This window comes from Canis lupus, chromosome 10 (genome assembly GCF_048164855.1).
Source record: "Canis lupus baileyi chromosome 10, mCanLup2.hap1, whole genome shotgun sequence".
Lineage (NCBI taxonomy): Eukaryota > Metazoa > Chordata > Mammalia > Carnivora > Canidae > Canis > Canis lupus.
The window spans coordinates 57,894,910-57,921,646 of record NC_132847.1 but is presented as its reverse complement, the minus strand read 5'-3'; the positions used below and the strand labels follow the sequence as shown (position 1 = coordinate 57,921,646).

The 26,737-nt window shown below is 50.2% G+C and overlaps 1 protein-coding gene and 1 long non-coding RNA gene across 4 annotated transcripts in view; one reads left to right on the top strand and one right to left on the bottom strand.

Annotated features, from left to right (window-relative positions):
• The window catches only part of COL15A1 (collagen type XV alpha 1 chain), a 105,062-nt gene that overhangs the window by 31,897 nt on the left and 46,428 nt on the right, over positions 1-26,737 (bottom strand). For all 3 annotated transcript variants that reach the window (XM_072842078.1, XM_072842079.1, XM_072842080.1), the window contains 16 exons: positions 26,423-26,570; positions 22,925-23,034; positions 20,787-20,942; positions 19,393-19,545; positions 16,927-17,076; positions 16,220-16,369; positions 12,829-12,888; positions 11,555-11,647; positions 10,126-10,251; positions 9,507-9,569; positions 3,371-3,406; positions 2,750-2,890; positions 2,487-2,555; positions 1,691-1,726; positions 1,504-1,587; positions 129-194 (listed from right to left, as the gene is read on the bottom strand). In XM_072842078.1, coding sequence (XP_072698179.1) covers positions 129-194; positions 1,504-1,587; positions 1,691-1,726; positions 2,487-2,555; positions 2,750-2,890; positions 3,371-3,406; positions 9,507-9,569; positions 10,126-10,251; positions 11,555-11,647; positions 12,829-12,888; positions 16,220-16,369; positions 16,927-17,076; positions 19,393-19,545; positions 20,787-20,942; positions 22,925-23,034; positions 26,423-26,570 — 1,641 coding nt within the window. The remainder of the gene's footprint in view (positions 1-128; positions 195-1,503; positions 1,588-1,690; positions 1,727-2,486; positions 2,556-2,749; positions 2,891-3,370; positions 3,407-9,506; positions 9,570-10,125; positions 10,252-11,554; positions 11,648-12,828; positions 12,889-16,219; positions 16,370-16,926; positions 17,077-19,392; positions 19,546-20,786; positions 20,943-22,924; positions 23,035-26,422; positions 26,571-26,737) is intronic.
• Positions 8,461-10,841, top strand: LOC140641745 (uncharacterized). Its single transcript, XR_012038344.1, has 4 exons — positions 8,461-8,594; positions 9,527-9,666; positions 10,027-10,217; positions 10,652-10,841. It is a non-coding gene; the product is annotated as an uncharacterized lncRNA (long non-coding RNA).

The following is a 26,737-nucleotide window of genomic DNA, read 5'->3' as shown; positions in this document are numbered from 1 at the left end:
ATAAATCATAAACAAACAAACAAACAAATATAAAAAATAAATTTAAAAAAGAGCTAAAAGGCTTCCAAACCAACGCAACTTAGTCTCATCAGAGGGACCCTTACTCTAGGGCAGCTATGGATACACACCGGAGGCCCAATGAGCTCAGGGATGTCCGAGAGATTCATGAATCCATGGGTGATGTTGGTCAAAGCCTGAAAAGAGAGCAAACAGACGATGAGACAGTGGGTAGCGTATGTCCCACCCTGCTCCTGGCAGGGAGTCTTTCACTGAGGTCGCCCCCACCCTCATGACAGAACACAGATGGACATGATAACACCCTAAACTCACTGCCAACACATCCATCCCTTCTCCACCTTTTATAAAACAGCCCTGAGCTGCTGTGGCACTTTCCTCTTTCAATTAACCTTAAAATTGCACAAAACATGAATGCCTTCTCTCTTTTTAAAATTTTAATACATGTAGATATTTTGTATATAACACAAATATATATATATATATATATATATATATATATATATATATATCCACAGAAAACTTGTAGTGTTGGCTGTGTGTGTGTGTGTGTGTGCACGTGCACATGCGTGCAGGTGCCTATTTTACATAAATGGCATCAGGCTGTATGTATTATTTTTAAACTTGCTTTCTCCAACCATATAGCATGACCATCTTTCCACATGAAATTGGGGGTACAGGCATTTTTAGTTTTAACGGATTGCTAAAGAGCTGTCTAAAGGGGCCATACAATTTACACTGTCACTAAAGCCTATGTTTCCACACCCTTACCCATGCTTGATATTTTTAATCACTTTTTTTTTTAAAGAAACTCTAGTCATCCTCTTTTTCCTAGTAATTTGGGATTTTTGTCTTTCTGTTATCTACCAGTATGATATCATTTGTCTCCAAAGGGGCACAGTTTTTCACCAATGTGATACCCTAACATGAAGGGGACCTTGCTCTGGTCCCAAGCCACATCCCAGCCTCCTCTACAAATTTCTATCACTCTCTACCCTCTTCATACCCATCAGCTCCCTGTGCCTTGGACACACACTTTTTCTATTCTGAGCTGTGGCTCAGTGTTCCTGCTCCCCTGAATTCTGCAAGTCCTGTTCTTAACACTCACCTGCTAAGATCCTTCGCAGCTCTCAAGTCTCTGCTCAAAGACATTTCCTCCAAGAAGTCTTCCTGAATTTCCCATATCCCAAAACATCTTTATTCACTTATTCCCCCATCATGTTCCTCTGCTTCTATGTTACAGCTCTGTGACAGCTAATCTCTTGGCTGTAAATGCTGCCAACTAGGGGGATGTTCTGGAAGCACTATGTGAGAACAGTGGTACTGGGGTAGGAACAGACATGTGGTGGAAGCTCCAAAGCCAGATGCCAGCTCTGCGCCCTCTGCATAACCACCAGCCTCAAAGGCCCTCAAGCTGTGTTCAATCTTCTCTCCCCTTTAGTAAAAGCAGCAAATGCATAGCCATGCTCCAACCTGGATGATACTCACACTAGACAGGACTTCGATGCGACCTGGTGGCCCCCTGGGTCCGGGGGGCCCCACAATGCTGGCTCCATCCATCCCTCTGTCACCCTGGATACAGCGATGATAGTGAAAAAAAAATTTGTACATGGATAATGCTCCTAGAACCTGGCTGGAAATTTCCCCCACCCCTACTTCAGATCTGTGACCTCACCTTGGGTCCCTGGTCTCCTTTTTCTCCTTTGGGACCCTGGTAAAACAAATAAACATTGTTTGGTTTTCTTCTCTTCACTTTGCTTACTTCCTATCTTGCCTCCCTAAGTGCCCATGTGAATTTTTCCCCCAGATAACAGGACCAAAGATGATGGGCAAACTCCCCTTCCAGAGTCAGAAAGGAGTCTTTCCAGCACAGGGAGAGTGGCTTCTTAACCCTGAATCTCAGAGCCCTCTGCACCTAGAGGATAGGAAAAGGTCTCATTTAACCACCGAGGGGACTCTACTGCTTGTCCCTACAGGCTGTTTCTCCTGGACCAGTGTGCTCAGCTCTGGGTCCCGTTTGACAAAGATAATGAGATGGGGGGGTGGTGGTCGGTCCTCTTGAGATTAGGAATCACTGCGGAAGATGGACAACACCTCCCTGGGGCTAGATGCAGTGGGAAGGGGCACCTGTCAGGAGCACAGGGTTCTGAAATGAGGCAAAGTGTGAGTACTGAACAGGGCAGCAGGTAGGAGACAATGAGGTGGAGATGCTTGATGGTAAGGACTGGAGAGAGAGAGAGAGAGAGAGAGAGAGAGAGGACTTTCAAGTTTTCCTCTATGATGTTCTGTGTTGCTCCTCTAAGAAACAAGCTATAAAGAGCACTTGGCCTCCCCACAGCACTGCCGGAAGCTGGAGGCACAGAGAGGGTGAATTAATGAAAACAGCAGGGCCAGGATAGCACCCCCACAGCTGCCGCACTCCAGCACGACAACGTGACAGTCCTCAAAATGAAGGCTTCAAAACAACTTACACTTGGAGCCACTGGTCCGGAGATTCTCGGTTCATGCAATAGCCTGATGCTTCCAGACCCTTCAGTATCCTGGGGAAGGAAGAATGAGAATTTCCTCTCCAATTCCTGAGCATCTACTTGTGCCAGGTGTAGAGCTGGGCCCCAGGGCTGGGGTCCGTGGGGGAGTCGCCACAGCCTCTGCCCTTTGTACCAGCGTTGCAGCTGGCTTTTCCAACAGTCCCCAGGGCACGTTGTTCTTTAACCACACAGAGAGGGGAACATACCTCAAACCCAAGTCCCATTGCACATCCAGGGCCTGGGGGTCCTGGGGGTCCAGGAGGCCCTGGAGGTCCCATGATCCCGGGACTGCCGACTTGTCCATTTTTCCCTGGAGGTCCTGGTAAGCCTCTGTTGCCTGGGTCACCCTGTAAGGAAGAGGACAGGTTTACCGGGCGGCCCTGGGTTTGCTCATGAAAGGAATAACATACGTGCCTGAGTCAGAAAATCATTCTTTGGACTTAATGAGATTGATGGGGTCTCTGATGGGCACTGCTTCGAGGTACAGAAACTGCTACCTGGCTAACTGACACTTCACTTGGAGATGAGCTGATGCACATCAGTGATGTGGAGTGATGATGCACATCATCACTTGGAGATGAGCGAGCTCTGTGCACACCCATGTGGAGAGGACGTGAGAGAGGAGTAAACACAACAGGCTGCTCACCCACCCACCCACCCACCCCGCCCATGCCAGCCACTCTGCTTTCTCTCAGCACTTGCTGAGATGTGTTTCTCTCTGCTCCCCAACACTCATGTGTTTAGCATTCCAGCCCAACAGTCCAATTATAGTAAAGCCAGAGAAAGGACAAAAATGAGAAGCAAGCTTTTTGTTCTTTTTCTTTTACCTTTTCACCAACGGAGCCATTAGGCCCTCTTGCTCCCTGGGAAAGAAAACACACACACACAAACAAAAAACAAGAGAAAGGGTCAATGAATGTACATCTCACTTGGTATAGTCAAAAGAAAAGAAAATGCAGAATTATTGACTCTTAAGTAGTAGGATAATAAAATGGGCTGATGTCTCCAAGCCAAGTGCATTATCGGAGTTGTCATTTTGCTAGGCAAGTTATGCCGAAAGCGTGAGAAATCCGTGTTTCAACTCTTAGCTCATTATCTACCTCAAGAGTGAAAAGGAGAAGTTGAAGATTAACCAGGGAGAGATCGTAGAGGAAGAATTCCCTTGGAGAATTGTCCATGCACTGGCCTGTCCGTTACCCCACCCTCCCACGATGCAAGGAGAGGGATACGTCCCCTACTCCAAGCTAATAAAGGGACTTCAAGAACCTGATATGTATTCCCTAGACTTTTAGAGATCTGTGGAACAATGGCTGACTTTCTTCTGGATATACCTAAATACCAATATCTGGCTGGAGTGGCCCCAGGATGAGGTTGGGGGGTGTTGCTCTAAAGTAGGTTGCAAAAAAAAAAAAAAGAGGTTGCATGTCCATTCTCAATGGGGGTCACAGGACAGGTTTAGATCTGGGAGGTGGTTAGATATGGATCCCATGGAATTGACCCAGCTGTGAGCTGTGAGCAGAAGGGAGGACCAGTGGGGGCTGGCGGCCAGGAGTGGTCAACTACAAGAGGCATGGCCCTGCATGTCAGGGGACTGTGGACGCGAGTCCCAATGAGAGAATCTCTGAGGATTCACGAAAGGAGGAGTCAGGAAAAGGTCCTGACACTGATGGTGATGGACCCACCATCTATGGCTGTGCTCTTCTCCTCAGTCCCCTGTCTCCCTGGGCTGGGTCGCTCTTCTATATCAAATTCATAGAAAGGACAGAGCAGATAGTTCCAAAATAACATGCTCAAAAGTCAGATGGCAAATGACACTGAGCTTGAAAACAGCCAGGAACGCCAAGGGGAAAAGACAGGAAGCCGAAGCCTGAGGCTTCAGGGGTGGAGAGAAGGCACAGGGGAAGATGATCCTGCAAAGTGGTGACGGAAGCCGGGAGCAGGGTGAGGCTCTGATGGGCAGATAGGCTGAAGTTCCGGAGCAGGAAGGCCAGCGAGCCCTGCCATTCCCTCTCATCTCCCCCAGTCCCCACACCTACAAGAACAATAAGCTTATTTGCTGGAGTCTGGGTATAGGGCAGAGTCCTGAGTGGCTAGGGAACCCCACGGGGGCCGGGGCACCCCAAACTCCTAAGACCAGCTGCTGAGATGCCCTGCCTGATGTCAACCCTCCCCCACCCCCATCCTCTCCCTGAAACCTGCAAGTCTCAGAAGTAGCTGCTGCCCAGCTCCCCACAATCTGTCCAGACAGAGGCAGAACACAGCCCGAAAGGAGGTTCCAATCTCAAAAAGCAAACACACAAGCAAGAAACACCACACATCCGAGGGCAGGCAACGCAGGGCAAGAGGCGGCAGTGCCAGCAGTGGGATGTACGCCCGGGGAAGGAGCGTGAAGAACACGAGCCAACGGAGACTTGAAGGGTACGTGATACCCTTCAGGGAATCTCAGGGAGAAGAGGGAGAGTATTACAGCCACGCAACACGGACAAACTATCACGAAATAAGCACAGTGGTTATAGAAAAGAACCAATCAGCGATCTTAGAAATAAAAATACAGAACTGCGGAAAGGAAGTACTCGATAAGAGCTGAATCAGAGGGATGGACCTGAGGAGAGATCACAGAAGCAGGTTGCAGCCCTCCCCACCCTACCGCCCCCCCGGACATTAGGGGGTGACAGGAGGGGAAGGGGAAGGGGTACTGGGAGAAGCGGTGGTGCCTGGGTTCGGAGGCTTCTCTGCCTACCAGCCTGAGCAGAGAGAAACTACATGTGACCTTTCACTATGGGCAGAAACAAAAAGAATCAGGTTCCAGTTCCGTCGCCTCTAATCTGGAGGCTATGGTTACTGCACCTGCTCTTCTGGGGTGTGACCAGCCACGCCAGCCTCTGCGGCTTGTCGCAGTCTGTCCCCGTGGGAAGTGCCACCCTTACACGCCTTTCCAGTAATGAGTCGCATAGAAATCAGGGATATTGTGAACCAGAAGTTAAGTTAACCCCCTCTCTTGACTTCTGGACCCTAATCTCTGAAAACCTTATTGTTGTGTTGCTAGCTGAGTGTGTTAAAGAAAATTATGGGGGAATCCCTGGGTGGCTTAGCGGTTTGGCTCCTGCCTTCAGCCCAGGGCGTGGTCCTGGAGTCCTAGGATCCAGTCCCGCATGGGCTCCCTGCAGGGAGCCTGCTTCTCCCTCTGCCTGTGTCTCTGCCTCTCTCTCTCTCTCTTTCTCTGTCTCTCATGAATAAATAAATTAAAATTTTTTAAAAAAGAAAATTATGTTCAGAAAGTGAAAAACAGTCTTTTTCAAAGTTACCTTCCCAGCTCTTCAAATCAAGAGTACATCTTGTAGTGGTTTCAAAGGAAGTTCTAGAAGATATTTTGAACCTTGAGTTATTGGTCTCAGACACAGGTGATTTTTATCCAGCTTGTACATGCAGAAAGGTAGTATTTGGGCCCATCCCATTGGCTTACAGATTTGGTGGCCACCATTTTGGATTCTGAGTGGATCAACTGGGACATGGATGAGCTTGCTTATTGGAATTTACACGAACAGATGCACTGAAAACTGGGGACTCCAATTACAAGAGTCAGCGAAGACTCCCTGCTCCCAAAATGATGACAGTAGAGCTACAGACTTCATTGCTCAGTGTGAGATCTTGGAATTCCAACCAGCCAAGCTGTGGGTTTGGCTGTGGCAGTGAAGTATGGAGAGGCCAGTTCCACAACAGAAATGCTGCAAAGGACCGAGGCGCAGGAATGCTACAAAATCATGCTTCAGAATTCATTAGAAATTTCCACTCATTACGGTAATGGGATTTGCTAAGGACATTATGAGACTTCAACATACAGGAACATCAAAAAACCTAATAACTATATCAATTTTTTTTCTTGTGGTGGTATCTGAGACCTTGGGCACGTCTGTCAGTGGTGGTCATGCAGTTTGTTATACTGATAACTTGCAACTTGTTAGTTACAATTGACCATGGTCTGTTTGGTTTTACGGAGACCCATAATCCTGATTTTGTACCAAACATATCTGATGGTTAAAGAAGATCTGAAGTAGGAAATCGGGCCAATATTGGAATGTTTAACCGAAATAAGCTGTTACCAGCTCCAAACCACGACTGGAACCTTGTTAAGCGTGGCTCCCCCAGCAGAGTGTCAGATTTAGAGAACTGCTCCAAGAACAACTGGGTTTCAGTAGAAAAAGGGAAGCTGATGATGATTTACTTGCATCTCTCCTCATCTCATGGGCAAGACAAAATCTGCTATGCGAGGTCCAGCAATGACATTTTGGCAGCTCGGTGAGATCACTCAAAGCCTGTTAACTGGGAGTTCAATGCTCCTCAGCAATTCTGGGCACGGAAGAAAACTTCAAAACACAAACTCTTTCCTGCCTGGGTGTTCCAGCACTTTTTGACACCAAAGAATACACTGAGTGACTCAGATTGTAAAAGAAAGCGAAAGAGTGATGATCGTAAATGCTACACATGTGAAGATCTGGATGGCACCGTGTGCTGGGCAAAAAGAAGAAAGGAATTTTACAGAGATTCGTCTCCAGCAAGTCCTTGCAGCATCCTTTCCAGAAGCACTTGGTAGCTGAGAAAGCAGCCTACTCCTTGCCTGTTCCTTCATGGGCCAAAGACCTCAGAGGGGCTGCTCATGTTAATTTGGGGAAATAAATTAAGGAGTATGCCTATCATCGAACACAACATAAAATAATCTGTTTCATAAATTCTTAATGACCATTCACATTATGATGACAACCTCACATTTGAAAATAATGACTATATATGATAATATTCTTCTTCTTGCCAAATAAGCTGGACCTTATTCTTTGGGAAAAAAGTCCCCTTTAGATAATTGTCCAGACTGGTCTCTACTCCCTGCAAGTGAGAAGAGAGGCTGCTTTCTGCGCAGCCTGAAGAACTCCTCCTACAAGTGTCCACGCAACTGTGGAAGGCACTGCCTGGCAGGAAATGAGTCCCTTGTCACCGGAGTTGTGCAAACTGAAGAACAGTATCGCGGAGGGGAGTCAAGGATCAAATGTATCATCGGATCTCATGTTGTGTTACGCCCTGGAGATTACTCATTTTCTTTAGCATGTTTCTGTTATTTTATATCCATACCACAGCTCCTTGGTTTAGTTTTGGCTTTTAAGAAAATTTTTTTTAGGTAAATGTCATCTGCAAGGTTTCCTTTGAGTTTTCTAGATGCAAATTTCCAAGTCCTTCTACAGTCTCCTTTTACTTGGCCAGAAAGCATCGTATGAACATCGTGCAATAAATTAGTACTCATAGCAAATTTGGGAGAGAAAAATGTAATTTATCTCCAACAATTATCCTGGTGAGCCTGCTGCCCTGTGCAAGGCTGCTCCCCTGAGCTGCTGCAGAGTGCACCCGCCCAGTGTCAGCGTGCGGATGTGGGCATGGGTATTTTTAAATACCAGAGAAGCATGGAAGGGGTGTGTGGGGGCGGGTAGAGGAGAGCTGGTAAGAAGAACAGGGAAGAACAGTGTAGGTCTATGATGTTTCCTGCAAAATCGAATTTCTTATGAAATACTCAGTACATGTAAAATGAGGTCCATAAAGCTTGACAACTAGTTGCTTTCTTCCTTTTCTGAGAAATGAGCTTTCCACGAAAATCAAGTTACTATTTCAATTAAAATAAACACACTTGAGAGCTGACGGAAACTGGAAATTCAGTTCAGGGAAGATGGTGGCGTCTAGGGAGTTCACATTTTCCACGACTTCATGCGGTGGAGTACACAGAAGGCCTTGCTCCTTATCTCAGCCAGGACAGATCATCCTCGCTCTGAACCCCAGTAAAACTCATGACTGCATCATTGCAAGGAGGTTTACCTTATCTTTATTGCTCTCCTTTGAGGGATGTGGCTTATCTCATCAAAGAGGCTGGGAAGACTGCAGGGGCAGGAACCCCGCCCCCACGCACGCAGACAGAAGACAGGCTTACAGAGAATGAAGAGTGAAGGGAACAGCAGATTTGCTGATCAAACACTAATGGAGGCCTGAACCAGATCCTAAGGACGCACAGACAGTGTGAGTGCTATTTGTCAGGGTAGGGGTCGATCGGGGGAGCTCACCGGTAAGCTATCACCAGCTGGGAGGGGTCCCAGCAGAACAAATACTGTGTTACCAAGAAGTACAGGAAGGAGGGCTGCTTTCTGCTCATAGGGAGTCTGAAAGGGCTTCTCAGAGGATATATCTGAACTGGCCCTTGGAGGACAAGGAAGGGGAAAGTCACCCAAGATGGAGAGAAAGCATGTGCAAAGGCCAGGGGGCCATCCAGGAAGAGTATGCCCACAGCACTGCAGCAGGGCTGCTGGCTGATCCAGAGGCTACATGAAGGAGACGGGAGGAGACAGAGCTGGGATGGAAGGTCTGGGCGCCGTCTGTGTTTCATCCTACAGGCAGCAGCGAGGCTTGATACCTTCTCAGGAAAGACCAGAGAAAGCCTGCTACGGGAGGGTGGACGGGTGGGGCAGGTGGGTGGAAGCTGGATTGTGGGTGCGGAGAACGCGACACTGGCAAGACGCCTGAAGCCACCGTGTGGGTGAGGAGAGATGAACATCAGATGAGGGAGGAAAGAGGCAAGAGATGTGGATGGCAGGTGCACCAGTCAGTCCTGGCAACAGGTGTACCAGTCCTGGTACAGCAGGAAAGGGAGAGGAAGGAGGGCTCAGAGAAGATACTGCCTTTGAGTCCTCATGACTGGCTAGGTGGCAGCGCCATTCATGGAAGCTGGAGATGCTGAGCTCAGGTTTGGGCATCAAGAGCCCCAGGACGGGGACATCCAGCAGCGAGGGGATTAGGACCCCTCCTAATTAGATTAGAAAGGTTCATTCACCTAAGAGGCAAGGAGGTCTAGAGGTCTCAGGCCTAGAGGTCAGAGAGAGGCAGCGTGGGTCTGGCGGCCCCCATGTGCTTGGACCCCTCCCACCCTGTCCGTACCTTCTCTCCCTTCATCCCAGGAAGGCCGGAGGCTCCATCAGGTCCAGGCTGTCCCTCGGGGCCCTGAGAATATCAGTGACAATCAGCCCACAACATCTCTGATAAGAATCACTATGAACCCTTCCTGGAGAAGGAGGCCATGGCTGGGAGGACCAATCAGGTGAGGTCAATGGGTCCAGGAGCCTTGTGTCAGTCTAGGGTGGAAATGCTGGTCCCTGGCCCCAGCATGGCCACTGCTGACCATGCACCTGTGGATGAGTGTCCCTCACTCTCTGGGTGGTATCTTCCTCTCTGGGTTTGTGGGGACCTGGGGGCAGGGTCGGCCTAGATGGTCTCTGAGGACCTCCTGCTCCCGGCCCAGCACTTCGATGTCCCAAGATTCCAAGATTCCACATGAGTCTGTATCTCCTATCCTAAGACAAAGCAGCAAAGCAGTGTGTAGGATGGTATGTTTCTTGGCTTCTGCTTCTTATGAGTCTCAGCAATGACTCAGCTGAGGATTTTTGTTTACAAACATTAGCTAGCTGCTCACTCTCTGTTATGAGCCTTCGTGCTGGAGTCTGGGGTCTAGAGGAAGCCTCATGGCCAAGGAGAGGGAGAGATGACCCCAGAAGCTCACCGGGGGCCCAGGTTCACCAGCAGCTCCATCCTCTCCAGGCGATCCAGGGGGTCCCATGAAAACATCAGTTCCTGGTTTTCCTGGAATCCCAGGTGAGCCAGGAGGGCCCGGGGGACCTGGGGGACCCTTAAAAAAAAAAAAAAGATACTCTGTTAAGAAAAAGCAGGGTAGGGGATAAAATATACTAAGCATATATGTTCCCTTCATTCTCTCTGTTCCTCACAATAATACTGCAAGTAGAGACTGGTGTTCCCACTTAGCCGATGGGGGAAACTGAGGCTCAGTGAGACAATGTGACTTGGTCTGGGCTTACACACTCACAGCTAATTATTAGAAAAGCTGGGACTTGAACCCAGGTCTTTCTGAGCCTATCATATCATGTTTTCTCCCTAGATATAGCTATAGAATAAAAATCCACAATCAGTTAGAATTTTCAGAGGTGTCCTGGCTAATTTAGTTTTCTGATTACCTGACAGAGCAGTCAAAAACTGCCTGTTGCTAACTCTTATTAAAATTCTTCCTGTAGGGGCACCTGGGTGGCTCAGCGGTTGAGCATCTGCCTTTGGCTCAAGGCATGACCCTGGGGCCCTGGGATCCAGTCCCGCACTGGGCTCCCCGCATGGAGCCTGCTTCTCCCTCTCCCTGTGTCTCTGCTCTCTCTGGGTCTCTCGTGAATAAATAAAATCTTAAAATAAAAAAAATAAAAAATAAAAAAACCATCCTGCAGTGTACTAGTCTCTTTAGCCTCCAGCTGGGTTGGTGGATCCTACCAGTCAGAAAGATCCATGTGACTCCCATTTCACTTATCCAGTTAAGTCCAGAATCCTTCCTGTCCTAGCCTGAGGAGGGGACAGAGGGGCAACTGGGTGGAGTCTTCTAGGTGAAGATTCAGCACAGGGGCTCAGGGAAAGGGCTGAAGGCAAGGTTGGGGGCCCCAGCACAAAGCCACCAGCTGGAGTTGGAGAAGGGAGGTGATCGCCAGGAACCAGAAACTAGTGGGGGCCCTGCCTTGGGCAGGAGGCTGAGGGAGCAAGAGCAAAGGGGAAGAAGGAGCAGTTGAAGAGGTAGTAGGGGTTGCCTTGGGGTAAGGAGGATTTCAAGAAGGATCTGGAAGCCAAAGTGTGAAATACTACCCAGAGAAGAGGCCAGTAATTCTCCATAATGGGTAGAGGGGATGGAGGCAAAGCCAATAAGAGGTGAGGGTCATGGGGATATGTGACCATGGAACAGCGCTGGATGCCAGGTAAAAGGGGCAAGTGGCAAAGCAGAGGTCCCGAATATAAACTATATACAAGGCTCATATTCATTTAAAACAAAACAAAACTGATCAAAGTGGAAAATGCCAAATATAGACACATGTGGAGGGGAAATCCTCCGGATTTCTGAGAAGGCGGTCCCAGATCCCAGGATGTCCCATTCTCACACTTACCCTTAACAGCTCTTCACTGCGTACCAAGTCCCCAGAGCCAAACCCAATTTCGGAGCCCCAGCCCAGGCCGGAGCCCTCAGCCTCAGTTTCCACCTGGAGAAAGAAGAAATTCCCACCGCTTGGTTTCACCTGCCACTCCCTAAGGACAGCTAGGTCACCAAAAGTCTTCCCTTGTAGCCCTATCACTGCTGCTGCCACTGCCCTTCTGGTCTCTTCTCCCACTCTCCTCCCCATCACCTCCCTTTGCACAGCCAACAGCCAGCCAATCCTCAAACATACGGTGCTCTTTCACATCTTCTCAGCCTCCCTTCTTGCCTTTCAAACTGTTACTCATCCTTCAAGGCCTAGTTCCATGGCCACCTCCATGAAGCCCTCCCACCCCATTTCCAGGTGGAGGTGGAATTCATCTCTCCCTACTCTGTGTTCCTCACCAATCTCCGCTGAGGTCTGGATTTGGGGGTAGGACCACCTGACTTGAAGCTCAGTTGTGTGTATGTCTGTGGGCCCCTCTTGGCTAGGTCCCCTCCAGGGTTGGTCCCCTCCAGGGTTGGCCTATCCTGAACTGGGCATTCAGATACCTCTGAATGCCCAGTATCTTAGCACAAGATCTGGTACCAAGAAGGCACTCAGTGCATACTTGTTGAATGCCATCAAATTCCTCCAAAGGACAAAAGGGAATCTCTTAAAAATACCTTTCTAGTACTTAATTCCTGAACATAAGAACCAGGTAAGGCTCAGTTCAGTCATGGAACATGCATGGAGCATATGCTCAGAGGCCCCAGGGAGGGGCTGGGCTGGAGGTTAGGTCTGGATTGAGAAGGGTGGCGGTGGTGTGTACGTGTGAGTGGGAGAGGGAAGGTGGGGATGGGGGGGCTGCTGCCACTGTCTGAGGCACCAGCTAGCCTCGGGGCTTGGAGACAAACTGGATGGGGCGTGGGAGGCATAGGGCCACTGGAAGATGTTTCCTGATTTGCCTTGGTATCCAGGAAGATGGGGCGCTGCTCCCAGAGACAGAGCATCCTGAAGGAGGAACAGTCCTGGGGCACGGTGACAAGTCGTTCAGGATGTGGTGGAGAGACATGTGGGCCATTCAGGGCCCAGGATATAAATAGGATATAAACACACTCTGCCCCTGAGTTCCCTGAGGGTTCTGACAGAGGTAAAGGCCCTGACATCTCACTGGAAGGCACCCTGAATCTGAGCCTGTGCCTATTTCTCAGCAGCCCCAACCCCTGCACACTGTGTGTGTGCTGAGCCCAGATAGGGGGTCTCACCGTGGGTCCAGTAGGCCTGGCAGGTTCAGGGTGGCCAAAAAGCCCCTCCCCAGCTTCACCCTAAAGAGGACAGAATGGTCAGCAGAGCGCTGGGCACCCCTCCTCTGCCACTGTCCCCCCTTTGTAGAAACTGATCATCTTTAAGAGGAGGCTTACACAGGGGTAAAGAAGGCTTTGTTCCTCATGAGCCAGCCCAAGGGGCACTTGTCACCCTGGGCTCAGGAGCCCTTTCTTTCTGCATCTCACACATAGGGTGGATGGGTATGATGGAGGGAAGGAGGCCGTAGGGATCCTCCCCATTCTGTCAGCTAGGGTCCCCCCACCGCCCCAGTCCAGGTCCCGCCAGAGCAGGGTAACCAGGCCCAATATGCCACCCTCTGAGGCAGGTTCTGGCCGCCCCTCTCCTCCCACCAGCCCTGTAGCCTGTCCAGAGCCTTTATTGCTTATAGGCCTGCCTCCCTGGGACCGTGGGCTCCTGGAGGGCAGGCATAGTACCCGAATCCCCTCTAGGCCCCAGCGCCTGGCCTTTGGTGGGTGTTCAGGAAATGCTTTCAGAGTGACAGGAACACCCACTTGGAGAGGAGAAGCGGAAAGGAAAAATAAAGCCCTTTTTATCAACAAATAAATATCGACAGTTAATGCCACACAATGTACTCAAGTTTAGAACCAGTTTTCATCGTGCGTTATGTTATATTTCCTACACCATTAAATATTCCTGGTAAGTATAATTTTAATAGCTGCATAATATTCCATCATTTGAATAGCCTTTATCCAATTGACCCCCTTTTTTGTCTAGTTAAACTGTGTCCATTTTTTTCTATTATGGATAATATGGAGATTAGCAAATTTATATACAACAAAGCCTTTTTACATAGCAGACTATCCCCTTTAGGATTAATTCCCAGAACAAAAGTTTCCACGTTAACACTAAGTAGTTTCATGGTTGTTAATACGTGCTTGCAAAGCCCTTCCCAGAAGTAGTAAACCCATCAACACTGCCACCAACATGACTGGTCTCACCAGGCCTTCAGCACCAACTTCTCGAAGTGGAAAATACAAAGGATCAAGGGACAACTGACTCAGTTTCTCCAAGAAATCAATGACAAAAAAGAAAAAGGAAGCTAAGAAACAATCATAGACCCCAAGAGACTTAAGAAACATCAGCCCAAACATCATGTATAGAACGTGTCTAGATCCAGATTCAAAGTAATTGTAATAAGGCATTTTTTAAGCAACTAGGGTATCAGATATTTTGAAAGAACCATTGTTAGATGGATAACAACATTGATATTGATAGTAATGACCACTGACGGGTGGCATTGCGGCCAAGGAGGAAAAAAAGTTCCAGATCAACCTATTCACAATATGCATTAAAGTATTTATCAGTTAAATAATGCGACATTTGGGATTTGTTTTAAAATACTCCAGCCCTCACCTCCAGCCTTCATCTCTGCTCCAAAAAGATGGCCAGATGAGGTGGAACAGATGAAGCCCGGTGGCGAGTTGGTTATGTGTTCACACTGAGTCATGGGTACGTGGGGGGCTTATTGTAGTACTCTAAATTGTCTTGTGAATTTTTAGAATTTCTATCACAAAAGGTTTTTGAAAGAGAAAAAGGAGAACTGGCTCCACATAAAGGTGCATGGCCAGGCAATACGGCTGTATCTGATGTGGTGTCACCATGGGGAGATGTGGTCTTGCTGTTTTCCACGGCCCTTAGAGTGAGGAGCAGAAGAGCAGGGGAACCTGGTCGAGGCAGTCGCAATGTGTGAGCCGGGGCCACACGGGTCACTGCCAGCTGGGTGGGTTCCACTGAGCTGTCCAGTAGAATCTCCCGGAAGCCTGAACCCCAGAGCAAGGGGCTCCTCGATTGGTCTGGCAATGCACTCAGACACCTGCGGTGGTTTAAGTGCCCTGGTGTCTCTAATGCGCGCAGAGTTAAAAACCAGAGCTTTTGTTAAAAACCTCCCTCTGTTTATGGATGGCAACATCGACACTGATGGACACATCACACACCAGTGGCGCCCCTGCAAGGAACCCTGGCACCCTGGCTCCCAGTCTGGCACCTTTCCACTGCACCACACTCTCAGGGGTGCTCAGGGGCATAAGCTCTGCTGGCCAGCATGCCTCGGTTCAAAAGCCAGCTCTGCTTCTTCGAGGCATGCAACAGCAGGCAGGATTCCGGAGGTCCCACGACCCTCACCAGCAAACTGGGGCCCTTTCAGTTTGCAGTCGTATGCATGGGGTCAGATAAACTCGGACATAGAGTGCTTAATGGATGTCAATACAAACAGCTGATTTCCTGCCCCTCAACTGCGAATTCCTTGGGGACAGGAGCCAGGTCATTATCATCTCCATCTCCAAGAGTCTGAACTGAGGCCCTGAGGTACTGTGCTCAGCCAGTGAGTAAATCAATGAATGAATGGACAGACTTTACAGAAAGAGGCAGTAAGTGGCGTTTGATGACCCCTGGGCCACTAGCAGAGGTCCTCAGGCCATGGGCGCTCTGGCTCCAGAGTATTCTTGGACATGTGGTCCCACAGCCCTCGCAGGTTAGCCCTGCAGTGCTGTGGTGGGTCACATGGGCCATGTGCCTCCAGCCTGAGTCAAGGCTTTGAAAGCGCAGGTGACCCAATGTTACTTAGGAAGCTGACTTGCCCGATCTGGTCACCAGACTGTCCCTTACAAATATTCACATGCCCAGAGCAGCTTCATTCAGATTCACACCTGCCCATGCAGAGAACAGCTCTGGGGTTCTCAGTTCCCAAACACAAAGTTACAGTCCTTATGTGGTGACAACCCCAGGCATGCGTACAGAGCTTTCCAAACATTCCCAGACTGCGGGACCTCTGACTTGACCTCACAGCCACCCTCCTAGAAAGAGGACCACCTGAGCCCCAAAGGAAAGAGAGGGTTTGGGTGAGGTCACACAGGTACAGCCCAGAATCAGAGAAACTAAATAAAAAACAAACAAACAAACAAAAAGAATCAGAGAAACTCATGGAGGAAGGGACGTGGTGGTCACCCACATTCACCCCCGAGTCCTGAGTATTAGGAGCTTCCTCACGTTCGGGATGGGACTCTCGTGACATCTGAGATGGGGTCTTTGCATCTTTGGCCAGCTTTGCCCATTATAAAGTTTTCATTTGAATTCGAGGACAATTGGGACAAGAAGCCGGGTGCCCTAGATTTTTTTCGCCCTTGCATTTCCTCTGCAAACTGCAGCTTCCTGGGCGTTCCCAGGTTGGATGCCCCTCAAAGGCCCAAATCTGGAACTTAATGAACCACGATGAAACCCACCTCTAAGCAAGTCCCTCCCAGGACTCTGGCCCTTCTTTCCCTCCTGTGGAAGACGGGCCGCACCTCATCTTCATGCCTCTACGCCACTTACCGGAGTGACCCCTCTTTCAGAGGCCACTGTGGGTACGGGCAGCGGGGGCCGCTCCGGGAGGCTGCCGCCCACCTCTGGCGCCTCAGCCTCAGCCGTGGGAAGGGGCTCCGCGGTCACAGCTGCTGCCAGCTCTCCCTCAACACCAGGCCCCTGAAGAGCAAAACCAGCAAGAGGAATCACCTCCCCTCCCGGGGGACGCCATGTGCGGCATCGCTGCTGGGGGTGTGGGTGACAGTGGTTCCTAGGGCGCCGGTCCCGGTTTCACGAGACTTGCTGACCTTCAACTGTCCTCGCCGCATCACAGGAGCAGGGACTCGCAACCCCCTCGACCATGCGTCTCCTCCGGCGGTGGGGCGCTCCCTCCCCTCCCTTCTGCCCCGCCACCCCTTCCAACCTGGCAGCCCGCCGAGAAAATTCTTGGGCGAAGTTGGGAGGAACAGGGCTGGGCCTGACTCCCTGACCTGCCCTGTCACGCTCCTTCCACGCCCCCCCCCCCCGCCCCCGCCTCCCTCGGGTGGCCCCGACCCACGTCCGCGCCCTGGCCAAGCTGAGGGCTGCCCTGGCCTCTGGAAGGCCAGGCACTGCTCCTGCCTCGGCACGCTGACACCCCCCCCCCTGCAAGGCACGCTGACTCCCCCCCCCCCCCCCCCCGCAAGGCACGCTGACTCCCCCCCCCCCAGGCACAGGGGAGGCCAGGAGATGCTTACGGGCGCGCCCGCTTGCTCGGGGGCCGCTGTGGGTGGGAGGGGAACCAGGCCACCCGTGGGGACCTGGCGAGCCTCCTCCTCCTCAGACGTGCTGCCGGGCACTTCCGTCGTGGCTGCTGATGCTGTGAACATTCCTTCAGCGACTGCACCCTGAAAGGGAAGAGGCATGAGAACGGGCCGCTCCTTCCACACCCCTGGGTCAGCAGCCGGGCCAAGGCAGACAAGTAACAGGGCCGTAGCTTTGCTCCTGCGAGGCCCGCCTTGGCCCACAGGCCCTGGAGACCCAGGCTGGGGCACCTCTCAGGTCAGCAGGCCGCCCCCAGGCTCCCCCGCGCTCACCGCCGCTTTGGCCTAAGCCTGCACATGCTCGGGCCCAGCGCTCACCACCGCCCAGGCAGCCCTGCACCCCGGCGGCTCCGCTGGCCTCTACAAGTCAGGATTCAGGCCCTAGTTTTCTCACGCTGTGACAAGGGCTTTGCCTTTCAACAAGTGGGGGAGGGAAGGATGAGGAGTGAGGGGAAAGAGATGGGGGGTGAAAGAGAAGAAGAAAGGAGGAGGAGGGGAAAAGGAGGAGGAGAAGGTGGAGGCAGCTGCTTTGTTAATTAAAATAACCCACGCGACTTGCAAGTGGCCTGGAGAGCTCTGTCAGCGGGTCCCCACTGCGAAGTTCGCCTCATGGACCAAAGGGGAAAGGCTGGGAGCAAACGTATGGAACGTTCTTAAAGGCCAGGGCTGTTGATATGTGACAGCCAGATGACACCTCCAGGCATTCATCCAGCAAATATCCACCGAGTACCCACCATTTATTTGCAGGGAGGAAGACAATGAACATGATATATATATAATCCCTGTCCTATTAGAGCTTACAGTGTGGAGGGAGCCAGAAATGAACTATTTATTAAGATTATTATTACCTGGATGCTTGGGTGGCCCAGTGGTTGAGCATCTGCCTTTGGCTCAAGTCGTGATCCTGGGGTCCTGGGATCAAGTCCCACACTGGGCCCCCTACGTGGAGCCTGCTTCTCCCTCTGCCTGTGTCTCTGTCTCTCTCATGAATAAATAAATAAAATCTTTTTTTAAAAAAAAACCCATCCCGGGTCTCCAGGATCGCGCCTGGGCTGAAGGCGGCGCTAAACCGCTGAGCCACCCAGGCTGCCCTAAATAAAATCTTTTAAAAAAAGGTTATTATTAACTACAATTATCATGAGGCCTTCCAAAGAGAGGTTTGAGTACCACAAACATGTCTGATGAGAAGATTCACAGTCTAAGATGGTACTTCCTTTTTTTTTTTTAAGATTTATTTATTTATTTTGGAAGGGGGTGGGGAGAGAGAGAGAGAGAGAAAATGAGCACTAGGGGGAGGGGAGAGTGGCAGCAAGAGAGGGAAAGAGAGAATCTCAAGTGGACTCCCTGTGGAGCCTGGAGCCCAATACAGGGCTCCATATCATGACCCTGAGATCATGACCTGAGCCAAAATTGAGAGGCAGACACAACTCACTGAACCACCCAGACGCCCCTGGGATGGTACTTCCTTGACAAAGTGGTGCTTGAGCTGAACTCTGAAGGATAAGCCAGGATTCAAGGCAGGGCAGAGGAAGGAAAAGGTTCTAGGTAGAGAGGAGAGGGTATGGGAAGATCCTAAGCAGAGAAGCACAGTCAAGAAACTGCAGGAAGGTCAGTGAAGTGGGAGCACCGAGAGCCAGGGAGACAGTGGCCTAAGAAGTGGTCACCAAGGCTGGCCAGGCCAGACCCTGCAAGGCCTTGTGGCCACATGGGGGAGCAGGGTCTGGAGTGAGGGCGATGGGAAGCTCCATACAGAGGGTTGCCCCCACCCCAGGGAGAGTTGGGGGAGAGGATGGAGGTGAGGTGGGGCCTTAGTCGTCTCAGTCCCACAGTCTGGGGCTGGGAAGGGTAGAAGGAGGCAGGTCTATAACGGATTTAGGTAGAAAAATCAATAAGACTTGATGCTTAACAGGATATGGAGAGTAAGGAAGAGGGAAGAGAATTCTGGATTGGCCGACTAGGGGGTGATGGTCCCTATCGTTGAGGTGGGAACACAGGAGGAGTGGACATGAGGAGTCCAGGGCTGAGTCTGAGTCTGAAGAACTTGCAGGACTCCCACTATAATCACATCATAGGGACAGACCCACTAAGTGTCTTAGAATATCTGCGTCCCACCTTCATGAGCTGGGAACACTGACTGTCTCCATGTCGCCTAAGGAGAGGGCTGAGGGAGTTTGGCCCTGCCCTTGACTCTGCCCTTCCTCTGCCCTCTCACAGCTCACGCTTGTGCCCAGAAATAGGGCTCGACCACACGCCTGCCCAGGCCTTGGCCAACTCCACTCCAGAGAAGCGCCCCACTCAGGCTCCTTTGGATGTGCTGAACAGAATGAAGACTGGTCCTCTAAGAAGGCCAGGACCTGCTCCAGCTGTGACCTCAACCCCGAGGCACTTTGCACTCCTTACCAGGGTAACCCCTGTCCCAGGGTCCTGGACGGCCATGGAGAGGGTCGCTCCCTCTGTGGGCACACTGTCGGCCTCTGTTTCGTTGGCGGTGCCATCAGGCACCTCGGCCTCCCCAGCTGCTGTGGCTCCCGAGCCTTCTTCAGCATCTACACTCTGAACAGGAAGACATTGAGAGGGGCCTGTCAGCGGTCCACTGTGGTCCGTGTGGCTGGAGCCAGCAGACAGCCAGGGTCCCTTGGGCATCTGCACCCTGTGGCTTCCTCGCCTTCAAAGCACTTGCACATCCAAGACCTCATCTTGCGCAGCACCGTGAACACAGCACCCATGCGGAAACCCACGTCTCGCACACCATGCAAGGTGTGAGCCCCTGGCCAGCGTGCCACCTGCGTGGTTCACCCCGCTCCTCCCTACCATCCTCGCTGCCACCCACCCTCATCCCTTCCTTCTTCCTTCCACTGCTCCTGGGAGTGGGGCTTTCACCGACGCCCCAGTCGTGGCACCAGGGCAAAATCCAGGGACCCGCAACACACAGCCTTCTCCCTCATTAAGAGGAGTTGGCTGGCGTCACTGACCTCCTCCTCACCTCGCTCTCCTTCCACCCCTCCCGCACCCCTAACCCTGCCCTTCCCGAGGCCACCAACAGTCATAGTGGCAGATCCACCAGCCGCCTTCCAGGCCTTTATTCACTGAGACTCTGGGAAGAATATGAAAGCACTGACCAAACCCAGAGCGAGCCGATACCACCCCTTGCCTGGACCACAACACAGCCTCCGATCCCAGCCCCGGCCTCCAGGCTTGCTTCTCCCAGCCTTTCTCCACTTTCTGAGACCTACTTTGACTAGTCCACTAGTCCACTTCTGAACACACTCCAGCTCCCACTCGCGGCTCTCAGGGTCTCGGGGGCCTCTCCAGCCACATTGCCTGCCTCCTCTTGTTCACACTCGACCCTCTGCACGTTCCCATTGATGCCTCCAGGTCTCTGCTCCTGCTAGCCCGCCTCCTGGAACACCTGTCTCACTCTCACCTGCCAGCTTCCTTCTCAGCGTCCCCATAGCCTCACCTTCAGCAGCATCCTATCCTCAGGAAGGCATCCAGGGCCCCTGATCTTTTGGGTTGGGTTCTGGGCCCCTTTCAGTGCTTTTCCTATTGCATCTCTTATGGCTCTGTCCCCAGGAATTGGTCTATCCTATCTACCCATGCCCCACATAACACATCACTCCACAAACAGCTGAATGAGTCAACAGACCCCTCAGCCTCCAAATCGGGGTCTACACAGACTTGATCCCACAAGGCTATCACTCTGCATTCTGCAGACTGATAAGGAAGACCAGTGACTGCCCCCACCTCTGATGCCCACCATCCCCCAGAAACAGCAAGTTCTCTGAGCTACTTACCAGAGTGACCCTTTCCCCCATATCTTCAGTGGACAAGGAGAGAGCTGGCCCCCTGGTGGGCATACTGCTGGCCTCCGCTTCCCCGGCAGTGCCGGTGGGCACCTCAGCCTCCCCGGTGGCCTCTGTGGCTGCCAAACCTTCTTCAGTATGCACAGCCTGAAACAAAAGCATCTTGAGGCACCATGTCAGGGGGCCTATGGCTCTGATCCATGTGCCTGTGGCTGGAGAGAACAGACTGCCCACAGCCCTCCCTCTATCAGCTTGCATTCCTGTAGCTTCCTTCTCTCGAAGCAATTTTCTTATCTATAACTTCACCCCAGCCCCAAGACAGTCCCAGAATCACAGAATCCCAGGGACAGGAAAGACCGTGAGGCAACTGTATCTCCTGTTTGAGTCCAAGCATCTGTTTGCACATGCCCAGTGGCCAGGCCATCCCTGTCTCCTGAGTTAGCCTGCTCCAGCTCCAGACGCTTCTATCTAGACACATCTGTCTCCCTGTGACCTGCCCTAGGTGCCGCTCCAGAAGCCGTAAGGACAAGTCGAATGCTTTTGCCCCTGACGGTGCTTCAGAGATGTGCAGACAACAATCTTGTCCTCCTCAGCCTTCTCCAGACCGAACCCCGTGATCCTTCTCTGCCTGGGACTCAGTTTCCTTGGGAAATGCAGAACCTTCTCTGGAGGTTACACAGCAGATGCAAGAAATGGAAATAGCAGTTTTGGGTGCTAGTGTGATCCAACTATCTCAGTTTTCTCTCAGTTTCCAAACGTTTCTCTTTTTTTTCTTTTAAATTTGGAGGGTTGTTCTGTTTTATTTTGTTCTGTTTTGCAAAACGTAGTTCTTTTGGATACTAAAACCATTAAGCTGACCAAAGTTAGATTTCCTTGCTGCAGGACTTACAAGGAGTCTATAAAAAGGAGGATAGAAAGTGGAGTATCTCCCAAATGTATCTGACCACAGAATCCTTTTTCCTACGATATAAATCCTTGCAGAATTATTGTCCTTCCCCAAAAAAGAAAGAAAAGATGACGTCACAGATTTTCAAATGAGACTCTTTCTGCCTCAAATTTAGCTGAAGTCCCAAAGGGCTTTACAATAAAGTACAATTAAGAACAATTAATTCATTGTATAATTAAGTACACTTCCACATGCTAGAAAAAGCAACCAGACCACCTGTGTGGCACGTGCTATGAGACAAGAAAGGAAATCAGTTTGTTTGGTTTTTTTAAATTTAAATTCAATTTGCAAACATATAGCATAACACCCAGTGCTCATCCCATCAAATGTCCTCCTCAGTGCGGTCACCCAGTTACCCCATCCCCCCACCCACCCACCTCTCCTTCTGCAACCCTTTGTTTCCCAGAGTTAGGATCTCTTGTGGTTCTATCAGAGTTAGCCCCCGACCTGCCTCCAGCCACCAGCTGCCTCAGGGCTATATAGGGAAAGGTAAAGAATTCCTTTGGAGAGAGAATCATCTGTGTGCTGAGATTTTCTCCTCCTTCCTCCCCACTGCAAACCATTTGTGAGCTGGATATGTGTTCTTTTGAATTGGGAGACAAAGGGATATTATGCTGGACTGGACTTTGGAAATAGCTGTGAAAATAGGTTATTATCAGATCGTGACTGGGAGAGAATGAGAGGTGTCCGCGTTTCATCCCAGGATAGCAGAAAGAAACACCCGAACCTGTGAGTTTTTAGCACAGGTTGTTGTGCAAAAAATACATTTGCTTCAATTTCACACCTCACTGTGTCTAGCATTTTAAAAAATTGGCTTTGTGGGTATAAAAGCCAATTACACGACAATGGAGTGGACACATATACAATCCATCTGATTCTGTCTTCAAGGAGCTCCAAAGGAAAAGGCTGTGTAATCTTCACAAATGAGCAGGAGGGAGGTGGGTACCACAATGAGGACCCAGGACTCATTTCCAGGCAGGTATGAGGACTGGCTCATGCCGCATCTCCTCTCCCTGTCCTGGGGCATCCCTGGAGAGCCTCCTGGGCCCTGGGTCTCCCCTCATCCGTACCAACAACTAAAACCGTCTTGATTCTTTATCGTGCCAATACAAGTCACCACCAAGCCTGAAATAAGCAACCAATTTACTACTGACTCAGCAAATGAAATCTACCATTCACTCACCTCCTCAGTGACATGAATGAAGGCCCCATCCCCCGAGCCAACATCTGTAATGGGGGCACCGTCCACAGTATGAACTTCCTCCAGTGTGTCATTCAAGACTTCACCAGACCCTATGGAAGCAGGCATTCTGGAATTAACAACTGCATTTTGTAATCCTGAAAAAGCAATGAAGCACCTCTTTACCTATTAACTTGAAAAGATGTCCGTAATATAGGATTAAGAGGAGAAAAAAACAAGTTGCAGAAAAACAGATGTTGAGGGGGATTATTACCCTGTCCTTTAATCACAGATGCTGGCACCAACTGTGGGGTGGGAACCCTGCTTTGCCACTTCCTAGGAACGTGATCTGTGGCAAGTCATTCAACCTGGGCCTCAAGTTTCTCATCTATAAGTCAGGAGCAACAATTACTATTTCACAAGGTTGCTTGGAAGATTATGTGCTACGAGGATTAAATAAGTTAATACAAAAAAAGCACTGAGGACAGCCCCTCAATACAGTTAGCAATAAATATAGTTAGCAATTGATAAATGCTCATTGTCAGTGTGGTTCTATGTGTGTTAAGTGAAAAAGACTATATGAATATACATGTTTTATCATTATTATATATATAACCTTCATTATATAACTAATACAGTTATTAAATAACATATGTAACATATAGATACGTATGTGTGTGTGCAGATAAACCACACAAGGTTGGCTAAACCACACTGCTTAATACTGGTTTCCTCCAGATAGGAAAGAAAATTTTGGAGGGTTCATAGGACTCTGTCTGCATTGATTGAACTGTTACCACAAGTACATATCTCTTTTGCAATTTAAAAAACAAGTAGATTCCTAAAGCAAAAAGAAGAAGAAGAAGAAGAAGAAGAAGAAGAAGAAGAAGAAGAAGAAGAAGAAGAAGAAGAAGAAGAAGAAGAAGAAAGAAGAAGAAGAAGAAATTATACTAATATGAATGTATGCCTGTCATGGGCTGGGCCCCAGGCTAAGCATGTCCCATGAGGTGCCTCATTTGATCCTCCCACTAGCCCATCTGTCTTACCTGCAAGGACCTTCCACCACCTGACAGCTGGGGGAGCAGAGCCCGGACAGGAATCCCACGTTTTCCATCTGCCCACTATCACCCCATAGCATGTCTGTGCTGCTCTGGTGTGCACATTAACACTTTATGATGATTAACCCCATTTTGCTGAAGACAAACAGGTCCCACAGAAAGTTAGTGACTGGGAGGGGCCTCGAAGCCAGGTCGGCCTGTTCCCACATCCACGTGTGCTGTGCTAGGCATGTCCCCTGGTGAGAACAGTGTGGGCGGGGGGAGGTGCTGAGCTATGGCCCACCCGCATCTTCTCTTCTCTCTTCTCTCTCGTCCTCTCAGATCTGGCCACCAGGGGGTGCTGTGCAAGCAGCAGGCCAGACCCCAATGCCCTGAGTCCCCACTCCTTGGAGGATGTTAAGTTGGAGGTGTGGGGTGGGGGTGGGGGTGCCCTGGGCCAAGACAGTCTCAGGAAAGTTTGGATTAAAACTCCTAGGTAGCTTTGCCTAGACGGGCACAGGGCTCAGGGTTCGGGCCCCTTTCTCCTCACTATCTGGGCTGTCTACTCAAAAGAACAGCAAGCTCTGTTGTTTCCATTTGGCCTCTTCTCTGCCCGTAAAGGAATCTGGCTGATTCCAGGGAACAGAGGAGAGAGGTGCTTAGATCTGCGTCCCAGTCTGCATTGGCTCCCACCTCCTTTGCACTCACACACACCCCCACTCCCCACCCCCAGCCTAAGGAGAGGCCCTTACTCCGCCTACAGCCCTTGCTGGCTCCTTGCCCCTCCTTAGAGATCCTAATTCCACTCAGGAGAACAGCATTCCCGATTCATAAACCAATTCCACATCCCTGGCTGGGTCCAATCCTCTAAACTACCTGGGAGGTGGGGACTGTGAACACTCCCAGGGGGCAGTTAAAGAATCTGAAGCTTGGAAATGTTAAGCAACGTGTGCCAGGCCTTAAGAGCAAATAGGTGGCTGAGTAGGGCTGGTGCCCAAACCGTCTACTCCGTCCCAGGTCTTCCACGGCAACACCCTGACTCCGCGGTTGTTATTATGACTTTATTAAATTATCATACAAATTTTTTCCTATTCAGTACTGTATACCTTCTCTCACCCAGAGACTTCCCACTTTAGATGTTAAAATAACCTGCATTTACTGATGGTAGCAGTAAAAAGAAGAATGAGGCGTATGATTGCAGAAGGCTTGTCAAACACAGAAGAAAGGAAAACCACCCACAATCCTACCACCCAGATAACTACTTATAACATTTTGTTGTCTATTACTCTAACACACACACGCACACACACTGCTCTACATGCCTATACATAAATAGATATAAAAATATATTCAAAATGAGGGTTACAGCATACATGCAGTGTTGAAATCCACTTTTTTTCTGGAGTATACCACAAACCCGTCCCTGGGTCATTCAATCCTCTGCATCACCAATATCGGAGCTCAACATAAAAATGAAATACAATTTGCCCAACCAATCTTTCCTACAGGCAGTCTGAGTGGGCGTTTGCCCTTGTTTTTTTTGCCCTGCATGTTGGTGCTCTGGCACAAGCAGTAACCTCAGCCTGAAGCAGCCGCCCCTTTGATATAGGACAGAAATCTCAGGCCTTTGGGTACATGTCAGGCAGCCGCCTAGGGGATCACATCGGATTCTGGGTTTTGACCAGTGTTCTCTGCACACTGCAGATGACAAGGGTCAGGAGCAAGAGCCCTGGATGGGGAGCCAGGAGACCAGCACTCCCCCAGGGCCTGCCACTGACCTGCTGGGTGCCTGCCCCTCTCTGGCCACCAGTGTCTCACGTGTGCCACGTAGGAGCTTAGATGACCTGATCCTATTCTCTGAGAGTCAGGAGTTTGCGGCTGAAGCTGGAAAGGATGGGGATTCTGGAATCAGGCCTGGACGCTGGGTCAGTCCCACTACTCACTAGCCGTCTGAGCATGGGCATGAGCTGTGACTGTGGGCATGTCACTTACCTTTTCAACTATCAGGTTTTCCACCCATAAAATACTGGCCAATAAAACCAACCGGGAGACGTACTTCCAAGATTATAGATGGAGTATGTGAACACTTGGCACACAGTAGGTATTTAATAAAGAGCAACAATTCCTGCAACCTTTTCTTTTTTTTTTTTTTTTTTTTTTCCTGTAAGCTTTTCTGTTGGAACTTGGGCCTTTCCAGAGTCTAGGGGTTAAAAGTTCAAGTATCCAAGTTCAAATGCAACTCTGCCATTTACAAGCCAAAGAGCCTCAGCTAGGTGACCTCCCTTCTCTCTATGACTTGATTTCCCCATCTTGTCTATAAAACGAGGATGGTTACAATTCCTTCCTCGAAGGGCCGAGGGGAAGGTTAAATGAGATGCTCCATGTGGCATACATCCCCCAGGTTGGGCACACAGCAATCGCTTCACAGAAGACCATCGTGTATGGAGGCGCAACAGGGACTTGCCTTGCTCTGGGATGCTATGCAGGCTGACGCTCAAGTTGACAGTTTCCGCAGTCCCCTCGGGTACGGGCTCACCCGAAAGTTCTGTGTCGTCAGAAGGAGGGGATGGAGTTGGAGGTGCGTTTATGGGTTCAACTTTTGCTTCTTTAGACTGAAGGGAGGAAAAACAAAACCCAAAAGGATTTACTTGGGAGGGAAGCAGGAAAAAAATGGCAGTGATTTTCACTGGAGGAAATAATATATCCATGACGTGCTAAACAAACCCAGAAAAATATCTGGACCTGCCTATTGTATACGTAGGCAATCACTGACCCTCCC